The sequence below is a fragment of the Mirounga leonina genome, unplaced genomic scaffold, assembly GCF_011800145.1.
Source record: "Mirounga leonina isolate KUSES-001 unplaced genomic scaffold, KU_Mleo_1.0 Mir_174, whole genome shotgun sequence".
NCBI lineage: Eukaryota > Metazoa > Chordata > Mammalia > Carnivora > Phocidae > Mirounga > Mirounga leonina.
In genome coordinates this window covers 61,862,550-61,889,937 of record NW_023270451.1, presented here as the reverse complement: position 1 = coordinate 61,889,937, position 27,388 = coordinate 61,862,550, and the positions used below count along the sequence as shown (strand labels likewise).

At 37.4% G+C, this 27,388-nt stretch overlaps 1 protein-coding gene across 3 annotated transcripts in view; it reads left to right on the top strand.

The window, feature by feature from the left end:
- The window catches only part of FAM3C (FAM3 metabolism regulating signaling molecule C), a 52,303-nt gene that overhangs the window by 6,870 nt on the left and 18,045 nt on the right, over positions 1-27,388 (top strand). For all 3 annotated transcript variants that reach the window (XM_035021002.1, XM_035021004.1, XM_035021003.1), the window contains exons 2-5: positions 5,882-5,936; positions 10,012-10,116; positions 18,360-18,389; positions 19,503-19,626. In XM_035021002.1, the coding sequence (XP_034876893.1) occupies positions 5,924-5,936; positions 10,012-10,116; positions 18,360-18,389; positions 19,503-19,626 (272 nt within the window). In that variant the 5' untranslated portion in view covers positions 5,882-5,923. The remainder of the gene's footprint in view (positions 1-5,881; positions 5,937-10,011; positions 10,117-18,359; positions 18,390-19,502; positions 19,627-27,388) is intronic.

Here is a 27,388-nt window from a genome sequence, read left to right as displayed (position 1 = left end):
CAAAAATAATCACTTTTAAATACCTATGTAAAGAAAACAGTAGTGTCAGTTTTCTTCACCAACATAATTTTACAGTTAATGAAATGGGTTGTAATAACATTAATTTTTATCCATTTCTTTATACCTGCTCAGATTGCTTTGGAAAACATTCCAAAGTCTAGATTATACCTGTTTTTGCTATAGACGAATTGCTTCATTTATAGGAAGGGAAGGATTTTTTTTTCCTTCTTTTTCAAGAGGATCCATTATGTTGTTCCTCATGGAGTATCTGCTTCTTCCCGTGGAGACCAGGGGAGTAAGAAACTGTATGATGAACGCATACAGAACGCAAAATTTAGGGTTGTTTCATCTGTCTTACATCTGTAGTAGTACTTCTGAGAGGACCAATAGAAGCCTGGTGGAACTTATGTCCTGCAAATAACCCTGCAAGAAATGTTGAAATATTAGAGCATGGTCTATTTTAAAAGTTTTTTTTTTTTTTAGTTTAAATTTTACTTTTGATTTCTCTGTCTCAGGTTGTCAAATAACAACCCATGGGTCACTGTGGCTCATGAGCCAAGGTAGATTTTTATGTTTTTAAGTGATTGGGAAAAAAGTCAAAAGAAAAGTGTTATTTGGTATCATGAAGACTTTATGAAATTCGAATTTCAGTGTTCATAAATAAAGCTTTATTGTAACACAGCTGGGCCCATTTGTTTACGGATGTCTATGGCTGCTTTCCAGGTACAACTGCCAAGCAGAGTAGTTGCCATGGGGACTGTATGTATGGGCAACAAAACCTAAAATATTTACCGTCTGGCCCTTTTACAAAAAAGTTTGCCAACATTTGCTCTGTTTTGTTTGCGTAAGTGTGGGTATTTTTCGCGAATTGTTTTTAACGCCATACTTCTGTTTGTAACCTACAGGAGAGTCACTCACCCTCATGACCATTAGGTGTAGAGTCGTTTTGTTTTCAGTGTTCGCTCATTTCCCTCTTTAACTGCTCTAGGACTGAAAATGTAATCTCTCACGTTCTGATTCTGAGGAAGCCTGTTACTAGGCTGGGTTCTCTAGAGATACTGCACTGAGAGGAGATAAGAGACCTGAGAGACTGATCGGTAATCATGAGGAATTGGCTGCTGTGGTTGTGGAGGCTGAGAAGCCCCAGGCGGCTGGGGGAGCCAGTGAGTCTTCCTCCAGCCGCGAAACGGCAGAGCCCGTGTGTGAGTTTCAGTCCTGATTCCAAGGCAGCTGAAGATGAGGTTCCAGGCAGAAGACTGTGTGGGCAGGGAGAGCGAATTCTCCCTTACTCAGTTTTTTTTGGTTCTGTTCAGGCCTCCACTTGGATGAGGCGGATTTTTGTTGGGGAGAGCCACCTGCTTTACTCAGATGTTAGGCTCATCCAGAAACGCCCTCAGAGATGATCCCGTAATAACAGTTAAGCAGATATCTGGGTATTCCATGGCCCAGTCAAGTTGACACATGAAATGTAGCCATCACAGGGCCTAAATGTACTGAAATCTATCTGCTTGCACTGACCTTTGTTTCTCTGCGTCCTTTGCATGAGTATTACAGTCATCCGAACTTCACTCCGTTGATGCATGTGACATTGCCATTTGACCAGCACCGAATTAAAGTTGGATTGAATTAAGTGATGGTTTCTTTATATTTGCAGAGAAGGATTTATAGTACTTTCTTCCGGTTTAGTTGATTGTGGCTTGTTAATACTGAATCCATCAGTGGGTGTTTTTGTATGCTTCATTTTCTTCTATCCTTTCTGTCTTGGAGGGGTGTTTTAATACGTGTGCTTAATCATTTTGACGAACTCTCAAATCTCTGGAGTGGCTAGTTGGCAGCAGAGGTTAACAAATTCCCGAGCAATTTACAAAACCCACATTGATTGGCATGGAATTTGGTCAGCAAGTTGCTTCTATTAGAGTATGTCAGTGAGCTGCTGAGGTGAGAGGGAAGTGTATTTGTACTATCAGCTTCTTACCCTTTGTATGACTTGAGACAAACCCTTTGACTTCATTTCTATTGCCATCAAAACATGCACTACACCTAGGGGGCTGCTGGGAAGATTACATAAAATAAGAGTGTGTACAAAAAGCACTGCTGAGTGCATTACCTAGTTTATTTTAATTGACAAGACCTTCCCCTCTGGTAAATAATTGTTTTTATGGCTTATTTAGTTGATGTAGAATGGTGTTCTTGTCGTGCACGTGTTGTAACTCAAGTCTACTTCTCAAGGAGAGAATGAAAGTATCACTTGACCTCTGGTTTTATCTGTTGTTCTCAAATTGATTAATTCTAGGTTGAGGCCTGTTGATTCAGGCCTGATTTTAAAAAAAAACTTGACCAAATTAGAGCAAAGTAGGTAGCTGGGTTAAAGAAAATGTTTAAATGACAAGGTATTCAAAGAAATTCAGGATGTCAGTCTGAGATCCTAATGTGGGCTCTCTTCTGCAGTCTAGGTCACATACTTACTGTTCCGTGGCCCAGGGGCATCGTGGTGGCCCTCCTTGCAGCAGACTCTCAGATGATTGTGCGCTTCTACACATTAGCAGCCTGATTGGGTTTGAGCATTTATTTAAAACATTGAAACTTGTTTTAACTTAGACTACATTCTTGGGGAGCAAAGGTACTATCAGAGGTTTTTGGTTTTGTTCCTTTTTTTAAATTTTATTTTATTATGTTAGTCACCATACATTACATCATTAGTTTTTGGTGTAGTGTTCCATGATTCATTGTTTGCGTATAACACCCAGTGCTCCATGCAATACGTGCCCTCCTTAATACCCATCACCGGGCTATCCCATCCCTCCACCCCCGCCCTTCCCTCTAAAACCCTCAGTTTGTTACTCAGAGTCCATAGTCTCTCATGGTTTGTCTCCCACTCTGATCCCCCCGCCTTCGTTTTTCCCTTCCTACTATCTTTTTTTTTTTTTTTTAACATATAAAGTATTATTTGTTTCAGGGGTACAGGTCTGTGGTTCATCAGTCTTAACAATTTACAGCGCTCACCATAGCACATACCCTCCCCAGCGTCTATCACCCAGCCACCCCATCCCTCCCACCCCCCACCACTCCAGCAACCCTCAGTTTGTTTCCTGAGATTAAGAATTCCTCATATCACTGAGATCATATGATACTTGTCTTTCTCTGATCGACTTATTTCGCTTAGCATAATACCCTCTAGTTCCATCCACATCATTGCAAATGACAACATTTTGTTGTGTTTTTTTTTTTTTTTTGATGGCTGCATAATATTCCATTGTGTATATACACCACATCTTCTTTATCCATTCATCTGTTGATGGACATCTTGGCTCTTTCCATAGTTTGGCTATTGTGGACATTGCTGCTATATACATTGGGGTGCCTGTGCCCCTTCGGATCACTACATTTGTATCTTTATGGTAAATACCCAGTAGTGCAATTGCTGGGTCATAGGGTAGCTCTATTTTCAACTTTTTGAGGAACATCCATACTGTTTTCCAGAGTGGCTGCACCAGCTTGCATTCCCACCAACAGTGGAGGAGGGTTCCCCTTTCTCCACATCCTCAACAACATCTGTCGTTTCCGGACTTGTTAATTTTAGCCATTCTGACTGGTGTGAAGTGGTATCCCATTGAGGTTTTGATTTGGATTTCCCTGATGCGGAGCGATGTTGAGCACTTTTTCATGTGTGTCTGTTGGCCATTTTGATGTCTTCTTTGGAAAAATGTCTGTTCATGTCTTTTGCCCATTTCTTGGTTGGATCATTTGTTCTTTGGGTGTTGAGTTTGATAAGTGCTTTATAGATTTTGGATACTAGCCCTTTATCTGGTATGTCATTTGCAAACATCTTCTCCCATTCTGTCGGTTGTCTTTTGGTTTTGTGGACTGTTCCGTTTGCTGTGCAAAAGCTTTTTATCTTGATGAAGTCCCAATAGTTCATTTTGCCCTTGCTTCCCTTGCCTTTGGCAATGTTTCTAAGAAGAAGTTGCTGTGGCTGAGGTCAAAGAGGTTGCTGCCTCTGTTCTCCTCAAGGATTTTGATGGATTCCTGTCTCACATTGAGGTCTTTCATCCATTTTGAGTCTATTTTTGTGTGTGGTGTAAAGAAATGGTCCAGTTTCATTCTTCTGCATGTGGTTGTCCAATTTTCCCAACACCATTTGTTGAAGAGACTTTTTTCCATTGGACATTCTTTCCTGCTTTGTCGAAGATTAGTTGACCATAGAGTTGAGGGTCCATTTCTGGGCTGTCTGTTCTGTTGGTTTTGTTCCTTTCTAGTCTATCCTAAAAGTGCACTTCCTACCACTAGTATTCTAGTTTTGGTAAATAGCTCCAATTTCTATATTTCTACCTTTTTAATGAATGTATCAGAAAAACTGTAGATTATTCCACCTGTTGCTTCTGGATTAAAGAGCTGTGAATTTCTAGCCCAGGACTTTTTACTTTTTTACTGTTGTGTTAATTTTCTGTGAAGCTGTTTTATCCCTGCTTGATTTTTGGAGGTTCAGCCTGAGGTTTGTGCCGGGTATATTCCATTAAATTTCTGCTTTTTTTCTCCTTGAGATGATTATATGTAATGATTTTCTTTGTTTTTTAAATGTCATCCTAAGAAGACAAGTTAGGGATGACTTGGAATTAGCATACTGTAAACACGTTCCTTGATTTGCTCTCAAATATATTTGATACTTTTTCCTTATGCTGATCTGCACTCTTGCGTCATTAATTTGTCGTAAGCAAACTAAAAATGTGTTAGGCTGAGATTTTATGAGATTTTAGAGATTTTATGAAATGTTCTCTCAGAAATTTAATGGAAAACATGAATTCTGCTAGACATTTGCAGTCGCTTATTGCAGTCCTGCTAGTGTGAGTGTAGAAGCAGGCCTATGGGACTGCGCCAGTAGGGGGTGGTTTTGTGAGGCGGTGACTTCACTGGTGCAGGGGTCCTCAGCAGGGAATGGAAGTAGTGAAAAAGAACAGCATGCGTCTGCCCAACTGCTTACCCACTTCCAAAGAAATTTTCTAGGCCACATTCGGATAAGAGCGAAGTTATTTTGGAATATTAACTGGGAGGAAAGGTCTGTGAGTGTTGTGAGCGTAGTGTTCCATTTTGCTGGAAGTCAAAAGAGGATTTAAAACCAGTCAGGGATTTCATTTGAAAAGCCAAGGATTTTTTTTTTTTGCTTTTATGTGATGGCTTGTGGATACTTTAGTATCTGTTGTTTCCTTTTAGTATTTCCCTAGCCTGTGGATAACTAGTTAGCTTAAATAGATTGATAACAGTGGCTTTTCGTATTATGTGCAAGGTGTTCAGATAACAGAGGAAAAGAAATCAATAATGTTCCATTTGCTATTAGTTTAAATGTTGATATTTTCTTCAGGGGAAATTGGGCAGAAGAAAGGGAGCTCTCCTAAGAACACTGGTTCTTGGATGCTCACCACCCCCACCGTGGCCTATTTCTTACTGGTGAATGAACAAACTGGATGGTTCACTTCCTTTCTGTGTCCTTCAGGGGTGTGCTGCTATTTTTATTTAAAACATTCTGTGAATCACTAGATCAGACATCAGCATTGAAACATCAATATCAAGGACAATCTAAAACAAAGGTCTCAGATTCATTAATCAAAATTTTATTTTGAATTCCTTTCCTATACCGTAGGTGGAGTAGACTGAGGCAGCTGTCTAGTTAAACCTGTGCATGAATTTCCTGTGAAACTCATTTACTTGCTTTTTCATTTTCTTTTTAAAATTTCACCAATCTTGAGTAATTTCCTAGGAGGGAAACACACACAAATGCTATGACGTTTGTCTAATTAGTTTATTATATATACTTCAAGTCAAACTCAATCTAGGCAGGAATGCTCATTCTAGACCTAATGATGTTTGCCTTTTCTTTTGATTTTAGGAGGTTGTTTAATGAAAAGTGCCATAGACTGAAAAACGAAACATGAGGGTAGCAGGTAAGATACTTAATTCAGTAGAAATAGTTTTACTTTTCACATAACTTGTTTATTTAAATGGCTAAAAGAGAGAGTAAATAATCTTTTTCTATATTAAGAACAAAGCTGATATATATATATATATATATATATATATATATATATAAAACAGACTAAATCACTACTTCGCCTACTTTTTTATGTAGTCAGTAAATCACAAATTGGACAAACTTTTGTGGAAATTATACGAAATTTTTTTAAGTTACGGCTTTAATGTTTATGTTCTTACACATTAAGCTTATTTGCCTAATAGAATAAAATGCCCATATAAGTAACAATTTTGATAACCTAATAAGGAGACTGATTTTTGTTTTTGCTAATAAGTTCTTGCTTTTTGAGAAAAATAAGTCATAAAATTTAGAAGAAGTTACGTCTTTGCTATATATGTACTTACCTGGAAACTGGTGTATGTGAACAATTCGGTAAAATGTATGTTTGCTTAAGTGAATATTTGCTGGTTCGAGTTCAATATGCATAAGTGAGGTTATGTCTAAGATAAGCATATTGAGGAAATTGCAAAACACAGCTTGATGTTCATAGTATTAAGGGAACTGTCTTTTTTTTTTTTTTTAAAGATTTTATTTATTTATTTGACAGAGAGAGACACAGCGAGAGAGGGAACACAAGCAGGGGGAGTGGGAGAGGGAGAAGCAGGCTTCCCGCCGAGCAGGGAGCCCGATGTGGGACTTGATCCCAGGACCCTGGGATCATGACCTGAGCTGAAGGCAGTCGCTTAACCAACTGAGCCACCCAGGCGCCCAAGGGAACTGTCTTTAAACATTATAAAAAGTTGCATAAATAATGGGAGAGGCTGATGACCTCTTCCTGCCTTGATTGTGAAAGTGTTTTCTCCCAGCGCCACCCCTCCTTCAGCACAGCCAAGACCCTAGAGGAAACGCACACTTTACATAGAAATTTCTACTATATGTGTTTCCAACATAGAAGGTAACTTGTAATTTCTCAAAATCGAGATAGCCTTTCTTGTAATTATCATCTCACCAGCAAGCCAAGTAAAAATAGGGACACACTCAGATTAGTGCAGTCCATGGCTAGAAGGAAGAGAGAGTCTCATGGAAAGTTAAGAATGGGGACTGTGACAATAGCCAAACTATGGAAAGAGCCTAGATGTCCATCAACAGATGAATGGATAAAGGTGTGGTGTGTATATATATATATATATATCTCTACACAATGGAATATTATGCAGCCATCAAAAAGTGAAATCTTGCCATTTGTAATGACCTGGATGGAACTAGAGGGTATTATGCTAAGCGAAATAAGTCAATCAGAGAAAGACAAGTATCATATGATCTCACTGATAGGACGAATTTGAGAAACAAGGCAGAGGATCATAGGGGAAGGGAGGGAAAAATGAAACGACGAAATCAGCGAGGGAGACAAACCATAAGAGACTCTTAATTTCAGGAAACAAACTGAGGGTTGCTGGAGTGGAGGGGGGTGGGAGGGATGGGGTGGCTGGGTGATGGACATTGGGGAGGATATGTACTATGGTGAGCATTGTGAATTGTGTAAGACTGATGAATCACAGATCTGTACCCCTGAAACAAATAATACATTATATGTTAATAAAAAAAATTAAAAAGTAAAAACCTTGTAAAGTTGTTGAAAGGATTAAAATTTTAACCCCCCCCCCCCCAAAAAAAGAATGGGCACTATGGTGTGGTATGGTCCGGCCCCTTTATGTCCAGAGTTGAATGGTGACTAGCTCTGGAGGAGACCCCTCTGTAACGGAAGTTCTAGAGCTCTAACATTATGGAGGCTGTTCTAGTATTCACCTGCCTGCTCCTTTCTGGGGACATGTGTTTATTCTATTACCAGTTCATTTCTCCATCTCGAACTTTTCTCTGCCTTAGAGCTTTTATTTCCTCGTAGTTCCTCTGATGGTCCAGTGCCAGTGAATAGGTCTTGGTTGAAGACTCACTTCTGCCAGTAACTAGTTATGTGACCTTAGGCAAGTGATCAAAAGATTTTCAGCCTTGATTTCTTTTCTGTAATATGAAAATAATACATTGGAAAGCTGTGCTAATGCGATTATGCTTGTAAAGCATTTAGCTCTATAGAAGGCACTCAGTAAATGGTGTGTGTGTATTGTATACACAAATGTATATATGTACGTATGCGCATATATGACGTATATGACGTATGCAGTTTGTTTAGTGTAGGCTCAGATGTAACTCTAATTGAGTTTAGTCTAGAACTTTCATGTATTATAACCTTGATATTTTATTCATTTTAATATTTTAATCTTAAACAGTAAAGGTTTCATATATCTGTTCTAAGGGACAGGGAAAAGTTATCTCTGGTTGCACATGCTCATGATTGCTAGAAAATGAGTGGTTAAGGCTGTCATGTGATATACAGTCTTCCAGCCCTTGGTCTTAAGTGATCAAGAAGGAATGTGTCACCTCTTACCATTCATCTATTTAGCAAACACTTGCTGAGAGGAATGACTATGTCCGGGCACTCTGCTAGATCCTTGGGGGCAAGAGCTCAAAGCCTATTGGAATTTTGCTCTTAGGCACTAAACATGTAGGCAACTTGTAGTTGCTTTTGAAAATAAGAAGTGATTTTTAGAGGGGAGAAGGTTGGACACAGGAAGTGCGGAGATTGATTAGGTTAGTGAGGCTACCTCACTGCCATCTCATTTCTGTGTTTGTAGAGTGTTTCTAAATAGAAGTGAGGAGCTCTGTGAAACCAGCACTTCTCAGCATCACTGGCCCTTTGAGAGCATCAGTTCATTCTCTTCCCGCTCCTTGAAGGATGTAGTCCTAGTTCTTGAGGTTTAGGAAATTAGAGCGAACACATAGTTCCTTTTTTACTCTTCCTTACCCACTGAGTTGAGTTTTGGTAGTGTTTTAGGAGAATGTGGTAATTTGGTGCTAGAACGGAGTACTGTACCAAGCACTGGGCCCCGTCAGGATCCCTGGATTCTGGGCCTTCTGCTGCTGCGATGTTATTTGTAATCGGGCGCATTTGCCTGACCTCTGGGCTTTTGTTTCCTTAAGGGTGGAGAGAGGCCTGCTCATCCATCTACCTCTTTTAGATCAATATAAATTAAACTTTTGGTAAGAGGGGAATGGAGATGGTACAGGCAAATATTAGTATCGTTCCTGAGAAACCTAATGAGATGCTCTGAGATCCTAGGGGAGAGGGGAGGATATTTCTTCCTTGTCATTTTCCATTTCCTTTCCTGTCTTGCACTTTTTTTTTTTTCTTTCCTAGATTTGCCTAGCTATGGAGAAAAAAGACAAGTCTTCGATTCCTGTTAAGCAGTTAGTTAGCTAGTAGCTGGTAGCGCTAACTCTGTGAGGCACCCAGAAATGGTTAAAGGTAGAAAGGTATGAAAGTCTACAAGCGTGTCTTGATGGAGCTTATCATGTAACCGCATTATGAAGCATGTGCGATAGGTGCTAGATTAAGTCCTCTAGGATTCCAGGAGGATAAGTGTAAGGATGAACACTTTGTTGTTCGCCATAGCAGGAGTGCTTGTGTAGCTCTAAGAGACAGGATGGTTGGTGATAGGACAGTAAACCTGTTATATGTCACTTGAGAGTTCCTTACTTAGCGTCATGGTGTTGCCGTAGTATCTCCACAAGGTCCCGCGTTTTTGTATTATCCCTGTATAGTGTTGCCCTTTGTATTTGGACAGGGTTAGGAATGCGTCATCCCACATACTTGGTGATGGTGTTCCATTTGCCATGATACTTTTGTGTAGTTTCGGTTTTTTGTTGTTGGTTTTGTTTTTGTTTTTTCATGAGAAAACTAGGCAGATGAGTCAAGCAGTCCTGTGTTTGGGTTACTGGCCAGTCTGATAATTCTTTGATCAGGAAAATCCCTTATCTTGATGGATGGTGGGTGCAGTTTTTGTTGTAACTCAGGTAAAATTAAGATCCAATAGATAAAATTTCTTAGTTTTAAGAAATTTTTTTATAAACTTAAATTTTTCACGAAAATGCATTCGTAAAAGTTCTGTGGTCTCAGGAGCTCATGCCGAATTATTTCTGCCCCTTTCTAGGTGCTGCAAAGTTGGTGGTAGCTGTGGCAGTATTTTTACTGACATTTTATGTTATTTCTCAAGTATTTGAAATAAAAATGGATGCAAGTTTAGGAAATCTATTTGGTAAGTTCCATTTTTTTCCCCTTTCTTAAATCTTGTTTTTGATTGGTTGTCTATAAATTTTTACCAATTATCAGCATCAAGTCACTCTGCTGTTTAGTCTGTCTAGAAAAGAAAATGTAAATATGTCAGTAAGTGTGATCCATTAGAATATTCTAAAATACACAATAGGAAGTCTTAAAATTAATTCCGTATAAAGCATGAATCTTCAACATTTGGAATAGATTTAATGGGGTCTATTTCATTCATGGCATTCTAAATGAATATTCTGGAAGATACCACATGCTATTCGAGTCAGCTGCTAAAAACTTGGAACCAAATCTAGCCCTCAGTTAGTAAGTGGAGTCATGATAATGCATTTTAAATACCAGCCACAGAGATCCATCTTGCTTTCCTACCCTTATTTCCTTCTGCATCATTTTTCTCTTTGCCAATTTATTTAATGCTATATTGTAAACATACCATTGTAAGCTACTTTAACTCAGTTTTTTAACAAAATTCTTAAGTTAGTAAAATAAGTTAACTTTTGGAATGTTTGAATAAGCTTTGGTTGAAGCGTTAAGGTATTAAAAAATTATGCATGAAAAGTGAGAATATGAAACCTAGAAACAGTATTTTGACCCATGAGAGAGAAATCTGTTGGAACAACTTTGAGATCTCTGGAATAGGGAGTTTTGTTTTCCATAAATTAGTATTTGGAACGGATCCCAAGACCTCATTCACTTCTTCTCACATCTAGTTTCAAGACTCCCTTAAACCAGTGGTCCTCCAGCTTTAATATCAAAGGAATCTCCCCGGGATCTTGGCATACAGACTCGGATTCAGTGTCTGGGATGGGGCCTTAGAGTCTGCATTTCTAACAAGCTCCCAGGTGATGCTGAGGTTTCTACTCACAGACCCACATACTGAGTATCGAGGCTTTAGACAATTCTGATGTGTAATCATCAGTTTCTGTATAAACATTTTCAGGTCACTTTTCTTGCAAAAACTACTTAAAAGTACTTTTTATATTGCACTGAATTCTGTCTTTTATACTCCCCAGTAGTATCAGTGCACTGATCTTCTGTCTGCTGGAGTTCCCTTCCACACCAATGAGCTCTCAAATGGTTAAACTGCAGTCATACTCCTTCAGGCCATCTTTTTTTGTAAGTTTTCATCTTCTCCAGTTATGGAATTCCCCCCACTCTGAACCATTCCTCTCAGTGTACTGGCTGTTTTCTTCCTGAACCATCTGTTTTTCAATACCCATTTTAAAATGAAGTATCCAGGGGTGCACCTGGGTGGCTCCATCGATCAAGCGTCCAACTCTTGATTTTGGCTCAGGTCATGATCTCAGGGTCGTGAGATCCAGCCTCCTGTCAGGCTCCGCACTGGGCATGGTACCTGCTTGGGAGTCTCTCTCTCCCACTCCCTCTGCCCGCCCCTTAAAAAAAATACACACACACACACACACACTAGGATTCAGTATAGAGTAGTCATTACAAAGTACAGTGGTATCTTCTACCTACTTCTGTTACTACGAAGAGGCCTACCTGGTGTCCTTTGAGAGCATAGCTGGTTGTGGTTGAATAATGGGGCCAAAAAACACTGAAGGCTTTGAGGACTTGTTCAGGGTCACTGGGAAAACAATGTGTATGGCCAGGTCACCTAAGAAAGGTTGATGGTAAGGGAAGAAGATTGTGGCAGAAGCAAGTTGAATGTTTTGTTTTGTTTTGTTTTTTAAGATTTTATTTATTTATTTGACAGAGAGAGACACAGCGAGGGAGGGAACACAAGCAGGGGGAGTGGGAGAGGGAGAAGCAGGCCTCCTGCCGAGCAGGGAGCCCGACGTGGGGCTCAATCCCAGGACCCTGGGATCATGACCTGAGCCAAAGGCAGACACTTAACGACTGAGCCACTCAGGCACCAGTTTTTTTCTTTTTTGAAGTACTGTAGAGACTCGCTTGTCTATAGCTTTGGGCAAAGATTCAGGGAATTACACGTCAATGGGATGAGACTGAACAAACAAGAAAAAGAGGGTCCTTGAAAGAAGGAAGGCAATGGGACCATTGGTACACATAAAAAAACTACTTTGGAAACAGGCCCAGTATTTTCAGAGAGAAGAAGTTTGGGCGAATCCACAGCCGTGCTCACCCTAGTTTGGCTCTTCATCTCTAGTCTGGACCGTCTGTGTAAACATCGCAGGGATGCTCCATGTCTGTTTCTCGTCCTTGGTATCTGTGTTTCATCGCTGCCAGAGCAGTTCTCTTAACACTCATGAACCTTTGGTACTTCTGACAACTAGAGAGTAAAATCAGAGTCCCTACTTAGGATGGCACGCTCACACCCTCAAGCCGCCTCTGCCCCTCCCCTCCTTACCCCGTGCCTTGCACTCGCTGTGCCGGTCTGCACAGCATCTGTAGACCCACACCCCAGCCTTGCTCATGCCGATTCCTCACACTGCACATCTTTCTCAGCCCCCCTTCCTCCGTTAATCCTTCTCATTTTTCAGAACTGCATAAATGCCCTTCTTGAGAGAAATTATATTTGAACCTCCCCCTTTTCCTATTAGAATGTGTAGCTTCTTTTTTGAACTGTTTGTTCCTAAAGCATAGTACTTATATCTCAATTTGGCACTCATTTTATTCTGCCTTACATTGTATAATGTCTTTTATTTTCCACGTGTCTGTTTCCCCTTATTAGAGAATGAATCTTAAGGGCAGTAACACCTTGGTGCTTCACCCGGCTCTAGCGCTGGGCCGTACATGTAGACAGTACATGCTGATTGGATGGAAAATGGATGTAGGTGGTTGAGGATTAGGATTTTTACATGGGGAGGAAGAGTATTTCCAAAGTGGGACTCATTTAAGGCTATATTAATTGAAAAGCCACTGGTAGTCAGCTATGAAAAGACGCTGAGCTATTTTAACTAGAATAGTTGTCTCTTAATTTTCATTTTGATTTTCCCTAATGTTGGGGATCCGCAAGGTTTTATTGTGTGTGTTTTAGGTATTTGATTTACACATTCTTAGGACAGATGGCTTATTTTGTTATCATAACTGAAGTCTTACACTGTATCCACAAAACCTTACTGGATTCCAATTTATTGAATTGGTGAAAATTTAATTTGTTATATTTTAATTCTCATCACAGAATAATTGGGCAAAGATGAAGATAGGGTTGTCTTTGCCATTTGCTTAGCATTTAACTCAGTTTACCAAAGGGTGATAAGTTTAACTCAACATTAGAATTGTTTCTATAATCAGTATACTAGTGGATCCCATGAGGTGAACTACAGTTGTATTGGTGGTGAATTTTTCCTTTTTTTTTCTATGTGTTGATATAATAGCTTACTTGATAGTTCTATAAATTTAGATTCAGGTTATTGTATAGTACTATTATAGAAAAATAAAATGAACTAGTTCTAGAATGGAATGAAAATTTTGCTCACAATTATTTGAAATTACTAAAATACATTGTGATTTTTTAAAAACAAGCTTTTCACACAACTTTTTGAGATAATTGTAGGTAGATGCACATGCATTTGTGGGAAGTAATACATAGAGATCCTGCATACCCTTTACACAGTTTCTCATATTGGTAACATCTTAGAAAACTATCTACAGTGTCACAACCAGGATATCAGCATGGATACAATCTGTGAGTTTAGTTATGATTGCATTTTAACACAGTGTTAGTTTTCAGCATGGATACTTAAAACTAGTGAATGTACTAAACACATTCCAAATTATTTTTGGATATATAACTGCAGTACTTACTGTTCTATTGAGTTGATTTATTTTTACCCTCAGATTTAAACCATTGAAATAGTATATACCTAAATTACTTGACATTATTAAAAACTAAAGTATGAAATAGTTCTGATTTCTGTAGCTTGACTTATTGGATGGCATTCATTGATGAAACCCAAATCTGAAAAAAAAATTCCAAGTGAATTCATTTTATCAGCTCATCTGATAAGAGTAGATAATAATGATTAAGCTATTAACCTTTTTCTTGAAGAAAGTAAGTGTTCTAATTCTATTTGATATGTTACTTATTTCATAGATATTGGAGACATTGTTTTTCAGTCATTTTAAATTATTTTTTAAGAATTCTTCAGTCATCATATAAGCCATAAAAACAACTAGTAATTTGAAAATTAAATTCAGTTAATGTAAAAGATTCAGCAGTCAGTGAGCTTCTTTAGCTTTCCAGAGATATTTTATATCTAAACTGTACAAAAGCTCAGTTTATCTTGATGCAATTTAATCTTCAATAATTCATGATTTTTATTCCACAGTTAAAAATGGTGCCTGGCTGTTTATTTTCTTAAAATAAAAAATTTTATTTTTATTTATTTATTTATTTTAAAGATTTTATTTATTTATTTGCCAGATAGAGACACATAGAGAGAGGGAACACAAGCAGGGGAGTGGGAGAGGGAGAAGCAGGCCTCCCACAGAGCAGGGAGCCCAATGTGGGCGGGGCTCGATCCCAGGACCCTGAGATCATGACCTGAGCTGAAGGCAGACGCCTAATGACTGAGCCACCCAGGTGACCCTAAAATAAAAAATTTTAAATAAAACTTCAAAAAAATGCAAACCAAATGAAAAATGTTTATTATTATTCCTTAAAGTGAAAAGCTGTATGTATTGGAAGAAACTAAGAATTAAAGCTGTTAGGGTAGTTGGAAGAATACAAGTTGCAGGGACGGAGGGATTTTTGCTGGCCTGCTGTGCCCATACTCTACATGTGGAGAACATCCCATTTTATTTGTGAAAATTTACCTGTCTGGCTTTCAGGTGTTAAAATTCTCAGAACTGCAGGCTCAGTAGAGGGCTTTTGGTTTTGATAAATATTAGATAAAAATTAGTTTTCATCTGGTCTGGGAAGAAAAGTCTTTCCAAGACTTGTTTGTTGTTGTTTAAAATTTTTACTTATTTATTGAGAGAGCGTGTGTGCATTCAAGCAGGGGAGATACAGAGGGAGAGAATCTCAAGTGGACTCTGAGCTGAGTGCAGAGTCTGACAGGGGGCTCAATCCCACGACCCTGAGATGGTGCGTGACCTGAGCTGAAACCAAGATTTGGATGCTTAACTGACTGAGCCACCCAGGCTCCCCTATTTGTTTTTTTTTTTTAAACCTTTAGCCTCTTTTCTCTTTATTCTTACACAGAGTAAATGGAGGTGATGTTAGTATTTAAAAGTCTAATGATTAAAAAACTGGTTTTCCCCAGATCCTATCCCAGTAACATTTTTTGAATTAAATAGCATTTACCTTTTTTTTTTTTTTTTAATCTCTTAAGTTTGACAAGCAAACTAGCTTGACCATTTTATAGGCTCATCCCTGGCTTTTCTTCTACCTCCCTTTGCTCAGCCACACTCCTCTTTGAGCATTAGTTGATTATTGATGTCTCTAAATTCTCTAATCAGCTCTCTGATTTTAAATCCAGAGGCCTCTCTGGTCAACCTTTGTTAACTTTCCCATTTATATCTTCATCCCAGATCTCATTTAGGGTGGCTTTGAGACTTTCCCACTTGGATCGTCTCCAAGTATCTAAAATTGGCAGGTTCAGCAACGAATCCATTCCTTACCCCAATCTCCTCACTAGATTATGAGCCTCTGAGTGCAGACATGGTGTTTTTGTTCATTGGTTCATGTGAATGAATAAATGAAGGCTTCTAGGGCGCCTGGGTGGCTCAGTTGTTAAGCTACTGCCTTCGGCTCAGGTCATGATCCTGGAGTCCCGGGATCGAGTCCCGCATCTGGCTCCTTGCTCAGCGAGGAGTCTGCTTCTCCCTCTGACCCTCCCCACCTCATGCTTTCTCTCTCTCTCAAATAAATAAATAAAATCTTTAAAAAAAATAAAATAAAATAAATGAAGGCTTCTAAAGCCAAATGTCCAAGAGGCAAACTTGACTGCTGCCTTTCCATCATCCCTCCATCTGGTCCATTCTCAAGTCCCATCAGTGTTGCTTCCTTAGTTGTTCTGAACTGGTCTACTTGTTTCAAACCCACAGTCATTACCTTTGTTCCAGCTGCTATGCCTTTTTACCTGGACTACTTTAGCAGCATCCTGGTCCTTGTGGACTCCTTGTCTTCAGTCTTGAATCCTCTCCAGTCAGAAGGGTTGTTCTGAAAGCTCCCTATCCTGGCTTCCTGCCCTGAGCAGGACTAGCAGTTTTTATGCATGTGGTCAGAGGACCTCAGACATTTCCCATTTTGCAATGCAATAGGAGTTTGGGTGCTAGAGTGAAATAGGACTTTGAAAACGATCTCTGCCAGTTATTAATTATGACTTGAAATAAATCAAATCAGTAAACCTCTCAGTTCCCAGTTTCTTTCTCTTTGAAACAGGAATGATGATTAAATCAGTAATACATGCAAAAGTACTTGATAAGAGTACCCAGCATATATGAATGAGCTCTGTTATATTACCCCTATTCTGATCCCACTGTCTTCCCTGTATCTTGTTACCATAAGTTAGGCATACCAGAATTCCTGATTTGAACAATGTTTTTCTGTAAATATCTTAATACCTGAGTCTGATGATATGTGTTTGTTCAGGGCAAAGTGAAGTTGAGAATATCTAGTGTTTATGCTGCTAATCACTCTCTGGGCTTTAATTTTGTTTACAAAAGTGAGAGCTTTGGACCAGATGATCTCTAGAATTGATGTTTCCCTTACTTTTATGCCATAATTAAGGAAATTAAAAGAATGAGCCCAGTAGTCCCAGCACTCTAATTTACTAAATGGTCTTTTTTTTTTTTCCTTCAAGTCTTTGTCCTTATCCATGAATATGTTTCATATAGATAAGGCTTGATTTTTTGCTTTATTTCATGCATTAGACTTTCTCCATGTTACTCCCATTGCTTTTATGACTTCAGTGGCATGTAATATTTTGAGTGTTTTATAGTGTTAATGAGCCTTCATTTACTTGGTCATTTTCCTCTTTTTAAACATTTACATATTATTTTTCAGCTTTACCTTTCTGTTTCCAGTTTCAGTTCTGGACTTACAGGAAATTCTCAATTATCTAAAATAGTATGGAACTTTTTAAAAACCCAGTGACTATTTATAGTCATACAGCTGACAAATATTTGTGACACCGCATACTTATTAGCCAAATCGGGAAGTGGCTGCCCACAATACTGTCGATGATCTGAACTGTAATTCCCTAGACTGGGATCAGATGTTAGTGCTTTTTAAAAAGCTCTAAGTGTAGATGGCCAGGTTGAGATCTACTGCATTAAAGTTTAGATTTGATCATAAGATTCTGGCTTCCTTGAACTGATAAATTATAAAAGGCTTAGTAATTGACCTTATTTTGTTTATTACACCCAATACATTTCTATTCTAGAGAAATTAAACTCCTCACCACCACCATCCCTCTTGTGTTCCCTGCCCCCGAATCTCCTAGCCTAACCACCAAGATAAGTTTATATATATTCTCCAGGACTTTATATGCATGTGTATACAACAGCAGGATCAACTTTTAAACGCCATAATAGTCACCGAGTATATATTTAAGGTCATTTAAAGGGAAGTTTGAAATAGTGTATGGTATCAGTTATATGTGAAATCTAAAAAGGAAAAACTCAGATAAACAGTAAAATGGTGGTTAGCAGGGGTTGGGAGGAAGGTAAGAGGGAGACTTTGCTCAAAGGGTCTAAACTCCCAGTTACAAGATTAACAAGTTTGGGGATCTCTAATGTAGCATGGTGATTATAGCCAGTAATAACTGTATCGTATACTTGCATGTTGATTAGAGAGTAGATCTTAAATGTTCTTGCCACAAAAAGAGAAATGGTAACTATGTGATGGGATGGAGGTGGTAGCTAATACTATACTGGTTATCATTTTGCAATTTATAGATGTATCAAGTCAACATATTGTACACCTAAACTTACAGAATGTTCTGTGTTGATTATGTCTTAAGAAAGCTGGAAAAAATTGAAAAAGAAATCTAAAAAGAAATTAAGTTCGTAGAGTATCTTTCTGATTGAGATTTAAATTATAACTAGAAATAAAAATAAAATATAAAGAATAAAATGTTCTATCAGTAATAAAATACTACCATCCATAATTCCTCTGCATAATTGTTTGTAGTGAGTTTTGTAGCCTAAAGTTACTTTCACACTTTTTCTCTAGAGCAATATTGTTTTTTATTTTATGTCTTTTAGTTCCAAATATGTTTAAAAAGTGGATATTTGACAATAGCTTTATTCCTTCTAACAAAGATAACCTTTTTTTTTTTTTCCTAGCAAGGTCAGCATTGGACACAGCTGCGCGTTGTAAGTATTTCATGTCAATATTTTGCAGACGGTTTATTCTGTTTTATCTTAGGCATATGAGCACTTAAAATCAAACAATGGAGAGATTTCAACTTGAGCAAAATTGAGTTAGAACTTTTTAAGTTATAAGGATGCTATTTGAATGGACAGCTTAATCTTGGTATATACTGGTATTCATAATGGATATTTTATTAGTGTTTTTAGTTTCAGTAGTATAAGTACAGAAAATGTGTGAAAGAAGAGTTCCTCGTTAGAACTAGAACGTGAGCAGATATTCAGTGTCAGTGATGTATTAGGCTTTTTACTCATTCTAGTGTATTGTGCATATATGGACTAGAAATGTAAAGTAGCAATTCAAAACCTCCCCTATCCTGAATTTTTTTTAAAAGATGTATTTATTTATTTTAGAGAAAGAGAGAGCGAGCATGAGCAGTAGGGGCAGAGGGAGAGGGAAAGAGAATCTTAAGCAGACTCCAGGCTGAGCACAGAGCCCCACGCAGGTCTCAGTCTCACAACCCTGAGATCATGACCTGAACTGAAACCAAGAGTCAGTCGCTTAACTGGCTGTGCCACCCAGGTGCCCCTCCCCATCCTGAATTTTAAAAATAAATTTAAAAATAATTAGAAGGGAGATGGCTGGGGGATGGGCAAAAATGGGTGAAAGGGAGTAGGAGAAATAAACTCCACATTTAAAAATTAACAAGTCAGAGGAATAAAAGCTATAGTGTAAAAATATAATCAGTTGTATTTTAATAGTGTTGTATGGTGACAGATGGTAGCTACACTTGTGAGCATAGCGTAATAACATGTAGAGTTGTTGAATCTTTATGTTATACACCTAGAACTAACGTAATATTGTTTGCTAAATTAAAAACTTTAGAAAAATAAAAAAAGTAATTAGATAAAATATATTTACCTTCATCAAGATTAATTACTTGATTCATTTATGTCAATTATTAGCTTGTTTCCTAGGAAGTTCTGTTTTTTGTTTTGTATGTATTTTAAGATACATATATCTTGGTGTTTTTACATAATGCTCTTTCTGGTTTAAGATATGAAACAAACTGATTATAGAGTCTACTAATACTTTTTTAAAAACATTTCTCCCCAAAGCTACAAAACCCCCCAGATATAAATGTGGAATCTCAAAAGCTTGCCCTGAGAAGCATTTTGCTTTTAAAATGGCAAGTGGCGCAGCCAATGTGGTGGGACCCAAAATCTGTCTGGAAGACAATATGTAAGTATTTATCAGTTTGGAAGTATATGATGTGCTATTAAATTATAGCAAATTGAACCTGAGTTTAATGGATCTTTTGAAAACGTATTGGGCGTGTTTTAAAAAGTGATTTCAGTTTTCATTACACAATTTCTTCTCCCACGTGTTTAAAGAGCCTTAAAATTCTGAAATTTTGGGGTGCCTGGGTGGCTCAGTCGGTTAAGCTTCTGCCTTCGGCTCGGGTCATGATCCCAGGGTCCTGGGATAGAGCCTCGCATTAGGCTCCCTGCTCTGCAGGGAGCCTGCTTCCCCCCTCCCACTCCCCCTGCTTGTGTTCTCTCTCTAGCTGTGTCTCTGTCAAATAAATAAATAAAACCTTTAAAAAAATTCTGAAATTTCATATTAGAGTGACATAAGAACATAGCATTTATTCAGCTTCATGTAAAGACGAGGGATTTCCTCTAGACGTGGGCTGTCCCATCTGGTAGCCATAGACACATGTGATGATTTAATTCTGATTCTTAAGTAATCAGGGAAAAATTAATTCATTTAAATGAATTAAAATTAAAAGTTCAGTTCCTCAGGCACACTAGCCACATTTCAAGTGCTCAGTAGCTACCCATGGCTTGTGCCTACCCAGCTGAATACAGAGCATTTCCACCATTGCAGAAAGTCCCATTTGACAGCACTGCCCTAGATAACGAATGCTCTGTCTCACAAACATCCTTTGTTTTAAACGTCTGAGTGCCTGTTGAAGTGTGAAATAATCCAGTAATAACCTCCCCCTGTTGTGATACAGAACTGTTTGCCCCTAAGTGGAATGGTTTTCTGTACTGAGATGCTCTACCAAGTACAGTTTTTAAGTTTTCAGTCTCCTGCCTTAGGGTTGACGATCACTTGTATGTGAAGTTGGTGTCTGAGATCACAAGCCCTTCCTTTAGGTTGTTGCTTTTAATCTGCTCTTCCCTGGACAATCAGACAGATGAGCTGTGCACAGGGTGTGATGCAGGGCAATGGGGGTGAGCGAGATGAGATTGAGGGAGAAGGGCCAGGCCAGTAGGAACTTAAAGGCCGTGCAGGTAAGGAGATGAGATCTTTTTCTGAGTGTTTGAGTCGTCGAAGGTTTTCAGATTCTGGCATGTCATTTGATTTATGTTGAAAAAATTATCTGACTGATGTATAAAATGATTCGGGAAATAGAATAGAACAACTGGAAGGCCATTGCCAGTCGCTGCCAAGGCTCTCACTGCCCCTCTCCACAGTGGTGACAGGGCTTTTTTCATGTACATTCACTAAATCTATCAATAGATGCTAAAAATATGTAAGTAGAAATTTTAATATTTTCCTGCACATGCCCTGAGTACATGCACACTCATTTTGGAGACGACTAGTCCAGATCAGTGCTTCTCAGTGGGGATGATGTTGCTCCCCAGGGGACATTTGCCAAGGTCTATAGGCATTCTGCGATGTTTTGGCTACAGTGGCTCTACTTGGCTCTACAGTGGCTGGGATGCTCTGACCCATTCCCCCAGTGTGGCAGGACGGCCTTGCCACGTGAGTTATTGGGGCCGTAACGTCCTCATAGACTGAGTTTGAGAAACCTCAATATAGACAAAAGACGATATTAAGATTAGGGTGGTGGTTATGGTTTTAAGGACAGGTTAGATGCATCAGATATATTATGGAGATTAACATGGATTTCAAACTTCTCATTAGCTTGGGATAGAAAATCTTGGGTATAAACACCAAGTGTCACACAATACAGGAATTGTAGCTTCTTTTTATTTTGCATTAGAGAACCCATTAGAATTATCTTACGTTCAAGATACAGCTTTTATTTTAGGCATATACTCATTTGATTTCAGTTTATATGAAGTTGATATTAGGATAATACTTCGCCTTTTATTATAATCTTAATGTTTGGTATAGGAATATACAGCAAACTATTTCGATGGATTTATTCATTTACTTTACCTTGAGGGGCCAGATAGTATTTTTGACTGTAAGGGTCAAGAGGTAAAATCAAGGAAAGTGTATAAGTACTTATATAAACATTTAAAGTGTAACCATTTAAAAATATAAAAACCATTCTAAGCTCAAAAATAATAACACCCCCCCCCCCCAAAAAAAAACAAAAACAAAAAACAAACCACAGGCAGTTGGCTAGATTTGTCCCATGGGCTATAGTTTGTTAAACCCTGCTCTAAACTGATCATTTTAAGATGTGGTATTTAAAACATAAAGTAGGTATTTTAAACAAAACTATGTGCAAAGATGTAGAATCTGTCTACAGATTACATAGTATTTTCTTTAGATTTTCGTCTGGAGGTGTGGAATGGTTGTAGGGGAACCTTCATATTCATGAAAGATAAAAGAAAACACTTCCACTTGTGTGAATAAGACCGGTTTATGTATTTATAAATAGACATATTAAAAATCTTCAATAGTTTGTCATTTGCTAGTTACAGGTTTTAAAAATTGATTAGCTGCTGCCCTCTTGTGGGAAGCCTCTGCCATTCTGCTTCTTTGTTGCCTGTGTTCCTCTGCTCTGAGATAGACAGGGCAGCATACTCCATGGTGGAGACACTGTGAAACTCTGATTATTAAGTATTAAGGCACCGTGATACACAGCTATTAATGTAACAGGTTAATCATTGGTGTTGCTTCTTAACATTAATGATGGAGTTCACCTACATATTTCTCGCAGGAGCAGAGCAAATGCATTTCTAAACTGCCTTCTTTTGGGGCAGCACGTTTAGTTGTTTTCCTTATGGCTCGTCTTTCAGAACTACTCTTGAACACACATGGAAAACGTCTGTGCTTTATGACATGTAAATTTTAGAGAATGAAAGGTGAGATTTTGAAGGCAGATATGCGACCCATATGGGTAGATATAAATAGTTAAATGCTACTAAGCTTTTCAAAATCAAATTTTTATCCTTTTCCTTTTTTAATGGACCTTCAAGTAGAGTTATTTTTTTTAACTCTTTATTTTGAAATAATTACAGAAATCACGGGCAATTGCCAAGATCGTACGGAGTAGTCCTGTGTATTCTATACCGGTTTCCCCATGATTGTATCTTACTTAATTAGAGTACAGTATCAAAACCAGGAAATTGGCATTGGTACAATGTGTGTCATTCTGTGTCATTTTATCACATGTGTAGATACAGTAGATACATGTAGCCAATACAGCAATTAAGATGCAGAATTATTCTATCGCCATGAAGATCTCTCTTATACCACCCTGATATCATCTCCCCACCATCACTGACCCCTGGCAACCACTCATCTGTTTTTCATTTCTATCATTTTGAAATTTGAGAATGTTATAGAAATAGAATCATAAAATATGTGACCATATGAGATTGGCTTTTTTCACTTGGCCTAATACTCTTGAAATACTGGTTCATGTTAATTACCTTTTTTTTTTATTGCTGAGTAATAGTCTGTACTATGGATATACCACAGTTTATCCATCACCTGTTGTCCTCAACCAAACAATTTAGTTGTTTCCAGGTTTTAGCTGCTAACCAGTAAAAGTGCTATGAGCAACCACATACATGTTTTCTTGTGGATGTACATCTTTATTTCTCTGCAGTAAAATCCCCAGGAATTCTAGGTTGTGTGGTAAGCGTATGTTTAATTTTGTAAGAAACTGCCAAACATTTTCCAGAGTGACTGCACCGTTTTACATTTCCACCAGCAATATATGAGAGATCCAGTTTCTCTGTATACTTGTCAGAATTTGGTGGTGTTACTGTTTTTTATTTTAGCTATTCAAATGTGTGGTGATATCTCAATTTAATTGCTAGTGATGTTGAACATCTTTTAATGTGGGGTTTTTTGTTTGTTTTGCCATCCATATAGCCTCTTCAGTGAAATATCTATTCATGTCTTTGTCCATTTTGTAATTGGAGTGTTTGTTTTTCTTTTTTTAATTACTGCAATTTGAGTTTTTGAGATACATTCTGGATATGAATCCTGTTGTCAGATATGTGGTTTGTGACTATTTTCTCCCAACCCATAGCTTGTCTAGACATCCTTTTCACTAGGATCTTTTCTAGTGCCAAAGTTTGCAATTTTGATAATCCAGTTCCAATTTATTGATTTATTTTTCTTTCATGGATGTGCTTTGTTTATGGATTGGTGTCAGGTCTAAAAATCCATCATTCATGGAGCCGTAGGTTTCAAAGGTTTTCTTCTGCATGATTTTCTAAAATTTTTATAGTTTTATGTTTTACATTTAAATCTATGATCCATTCTACATTTATTTTTGAATAAAGTATGAAATGTAGGTTGAGGTTCAGTTTTGGCCTATGAATATCTAGTTGCTTCGGCACCATTTGTTGGAATGACTATCCTCCCTCCATTGAATTGCTTTTGCTCCTTTGTTGGAAAATAAGTTGCCTATATTTCGACTGGTGCATTTTTTGGTCCCACTTGGCTTTGGGTTCTCTATTCATTCCATTGATCTGTATATTTATCTGTCCACTAATACCACATGCTCTTGATTATACTAGTTATGGAGTAAGTCTTTACATAAGGTAGAATAATTCCTCCCATTTTCTTCTTCTTTTTTTCCCCCCCAAATTAGCTACTTAGTTTCTTTGCCTTACCATATACATTTTAGATAACTTGCCTCTATCTACAGAAAATCTTCCTGGGATTTTTGTTAGGAATTGTGTGAAATTTGTATATTTATTTGGAGAGAATTGGCCATCTTTACTATTCAGTTGATGAATATGGCATTTCTCTTTATATATTCTTTGTTTTCTTCCATTACCATTTTTGTGGGTTTCAGCTTGCAAGTCCTATGCATGCTTTATTAGATTTATACCTAAGTATCCCCCATTTTTTTTAAGCAATTGTAGGTGACATTGTATTTTTAATTTCAGTTTTTATATTGTTAGTATATAGACACACAATTGATTTTTGTGTGTTGGTCTTGTATCTTCTGTACCCTTGCTAAATTAATTTATTACTTCTAGGAGTTTTGTTTTTGTTTTTGTAAATTCCTTGGGATTATCCATACAGACAAACATGTCATCTGCAAATAAAGACAGCTTTATTTTTTCCTTTCTGATTTGTGTGCCTTTATTTCACTTCTCTTGCCTTATTGCATTGGCTAGGATTTCCAATACTGTGTTGAATAGTAATGGTGAGAATGGACATCCTTGACTTGTTCCTGATCTTAGGGTAAAAGTATTGTCTTTCACCATCCAGTATGATGTTAGGTGTAGATTTTTGGAAATGTTGTTTATCAAGTTGAGGTAGTTCTCTCTTACTAGTTTTCTGGGACTTTTTATCATGAATGGGTGTTGAATTTTGTCAAATGCATGTTCTGTATTGAGGTGATCATGTAATTTTTCTTAAATCTGTTAATACAGTGGATTATATTAACTATTCAAATATTAAAACATCTGTGTATCCATAGGCTAAACCTGACTTGGTCACGGTTTCTGGCTTTTTAAATATAAGGCTAAATTCTATTTACTAATGTTTTGTTAAGGAGGATTTTTGCCTGTATACTAATGAAGCATATTGGTTTGTAGTTTTCTCATGATGTCTTACTCTGGTTTTGGTATTTTAATACTGGCTTTATAAAATAAAATTGGAGGTATTCTGTTTTCTGAAAGAGTTTGTGTAGAAGTAGTGTTAATTGTTTTTTTTTTAAACATTTGGTAGAAGTCTCCAGTGAAACTGTCTAGGCTTGGAGATTTTCCAGTGAGTTGAGTTTATAAACTATGAATTCAATATCTTTAATAGTTACAGGATTATTTAAATGATCTATTTCATAATGGATGAATTGTGTTAGTTGTACTTCTTTAGGAATTGGCCTAATTAATCTGAGTTGTCAGATTTACAAGGGTAAATCGTTCATAGTATTCCTTTATCCTTTTGATGTCTGCAGGGTCTATAGTGATATCCCATTTCACTTTTGATATTGGTGATTTATGTCTTTTTTTCTGTCAGTCTTACTAAAGGTTTGTTAATTTTATTGACCTTTTTAATGAACAAGCTTTTTGTTTCATTGATTTCTGCTGTTTTTGATTGCTCTCCTTCTGCTTACTTTAGGTTTATGGGATTCCTTTTAGTTTCTTTTTTAATTTAAGTACTTAGTGTTATAAATTCCTCTCTCGGTACTCTTTTAGCTATGCCTCACAAATTTTAATAAGTTATATTTTCTTTCATTGCAATGTGTTTTTTAATTTCCCTTCAGACTTCCTCTTTGACCCATGGATTATTGAGAAGTATGTTGTTTAGCTTCCAAGTGTTTGGAAATTTTCCTGTTATCTTTCTGTTACTGATTTCATTGTGGTTGAAGAATACACTTGGTGTGATTTCAATTCTTTTAAAAATGTTGAGGTTTATTTTATGACTCATGATATGGTCTATCTACCTTTAGTATATGCTCCATGGACACTTGAAAAGAATGTGTGTTCTGCTCTTGTTGGGTAGAATGTTCAATAAATGTCATTTTGATACTTGGTTAATGCTGTTGTTGAGTTCTTCCATACATTTGGTAATTTTCTGTCAATCAGTTGTTGAAAGAGGGCTGTTGACGTAACCAGCTGTGATTGTAAATTTTCTGTTTCTCTCTCAGTTCTGTCTGGTTTTGATTCACGTAGTTTGTACCTCAGTTGCTTGATACATACACATTTAAGTTTTCTCTGTCTGGCTGAAGTGACCTTTCGATCATTATGAATCTCCCTCTCTGCTTATTTTCTTTGCTCTGGAGTCTATTTAATTGGTGTTAATATAGGCACTCCTACTTTCTTTTGTTTAAACAGCTTTATTGAGATATAATTCACATGCCATACAATTCACTCATTTAAAGTATACAGTCATGGTTTTTAGTATATCCACAGACATCTGCAACCATCTCTACAGCCAATTTTAGAACATTTTTATACCTCAAAAAGAAATGTGTCCTTTAGCTGTGTTGCCCTTCTACCCCATTCCCATCCCATTCCACTCCCTTCTCCCCCACTCCCCAACTGGCCCTAAGTAACCATGTTTTACTTTCTGTCTCTATAGACGTATCTATTTTGGACATTATCATATAGAAGGTATTATATAATATGTAGGGGTTCTTTTGTCATCAGCTTCTTCACTTAGCATAGTGTTTTCAAGGTTCATCCATGTAGCATGTATCAATACTTCATTCCTTTTTATGACAGAGTAATCCTCCATTGTATATAGATATATCACATTTTGTTTATTCGTTTGTCAATTGATGGACATTTGGTTTGTTTCTACTTTTTGGCTATTAGGAATAATGTTATTATAAATATTTGTATATAAGTTTTGTATGGACATGTTTTCATTTTTCTTGTACACATACTTAGGACTGGATTTAGGTTCATATAGTTATTCTATGTTTAACTATCTGAGGAGCTGCCGGATTATTTTCTGAAGTGGCTGCACCAATTTACCTTAACAGCAGTGTATGAGGGTTCCAGTTTTTCCACATAACACTGCTTATTATCTGACTTATTGATTACAGCCATCCTAGTGGGTGTTGAGTGGTATCTCACTGTGATTTCATTTTGCATTTCCCTGATGGTTAATGATATTTAACATCTTTTCATTTGCTTGTTGGCCATTTGTGTATCCTCTTCGGAGAAATGTCTATTCAAACCCTGCCCATTTTTAAATTGGATTCTTTATTATTGAATAGCAATCCTGTGTTCTTCTGATTAAAGTTTACATGATTTTTCTCTTTCTACTCTTTTACTTTTTACCTACCTGTATCATTATATTTAAAATCAGTTTCTTG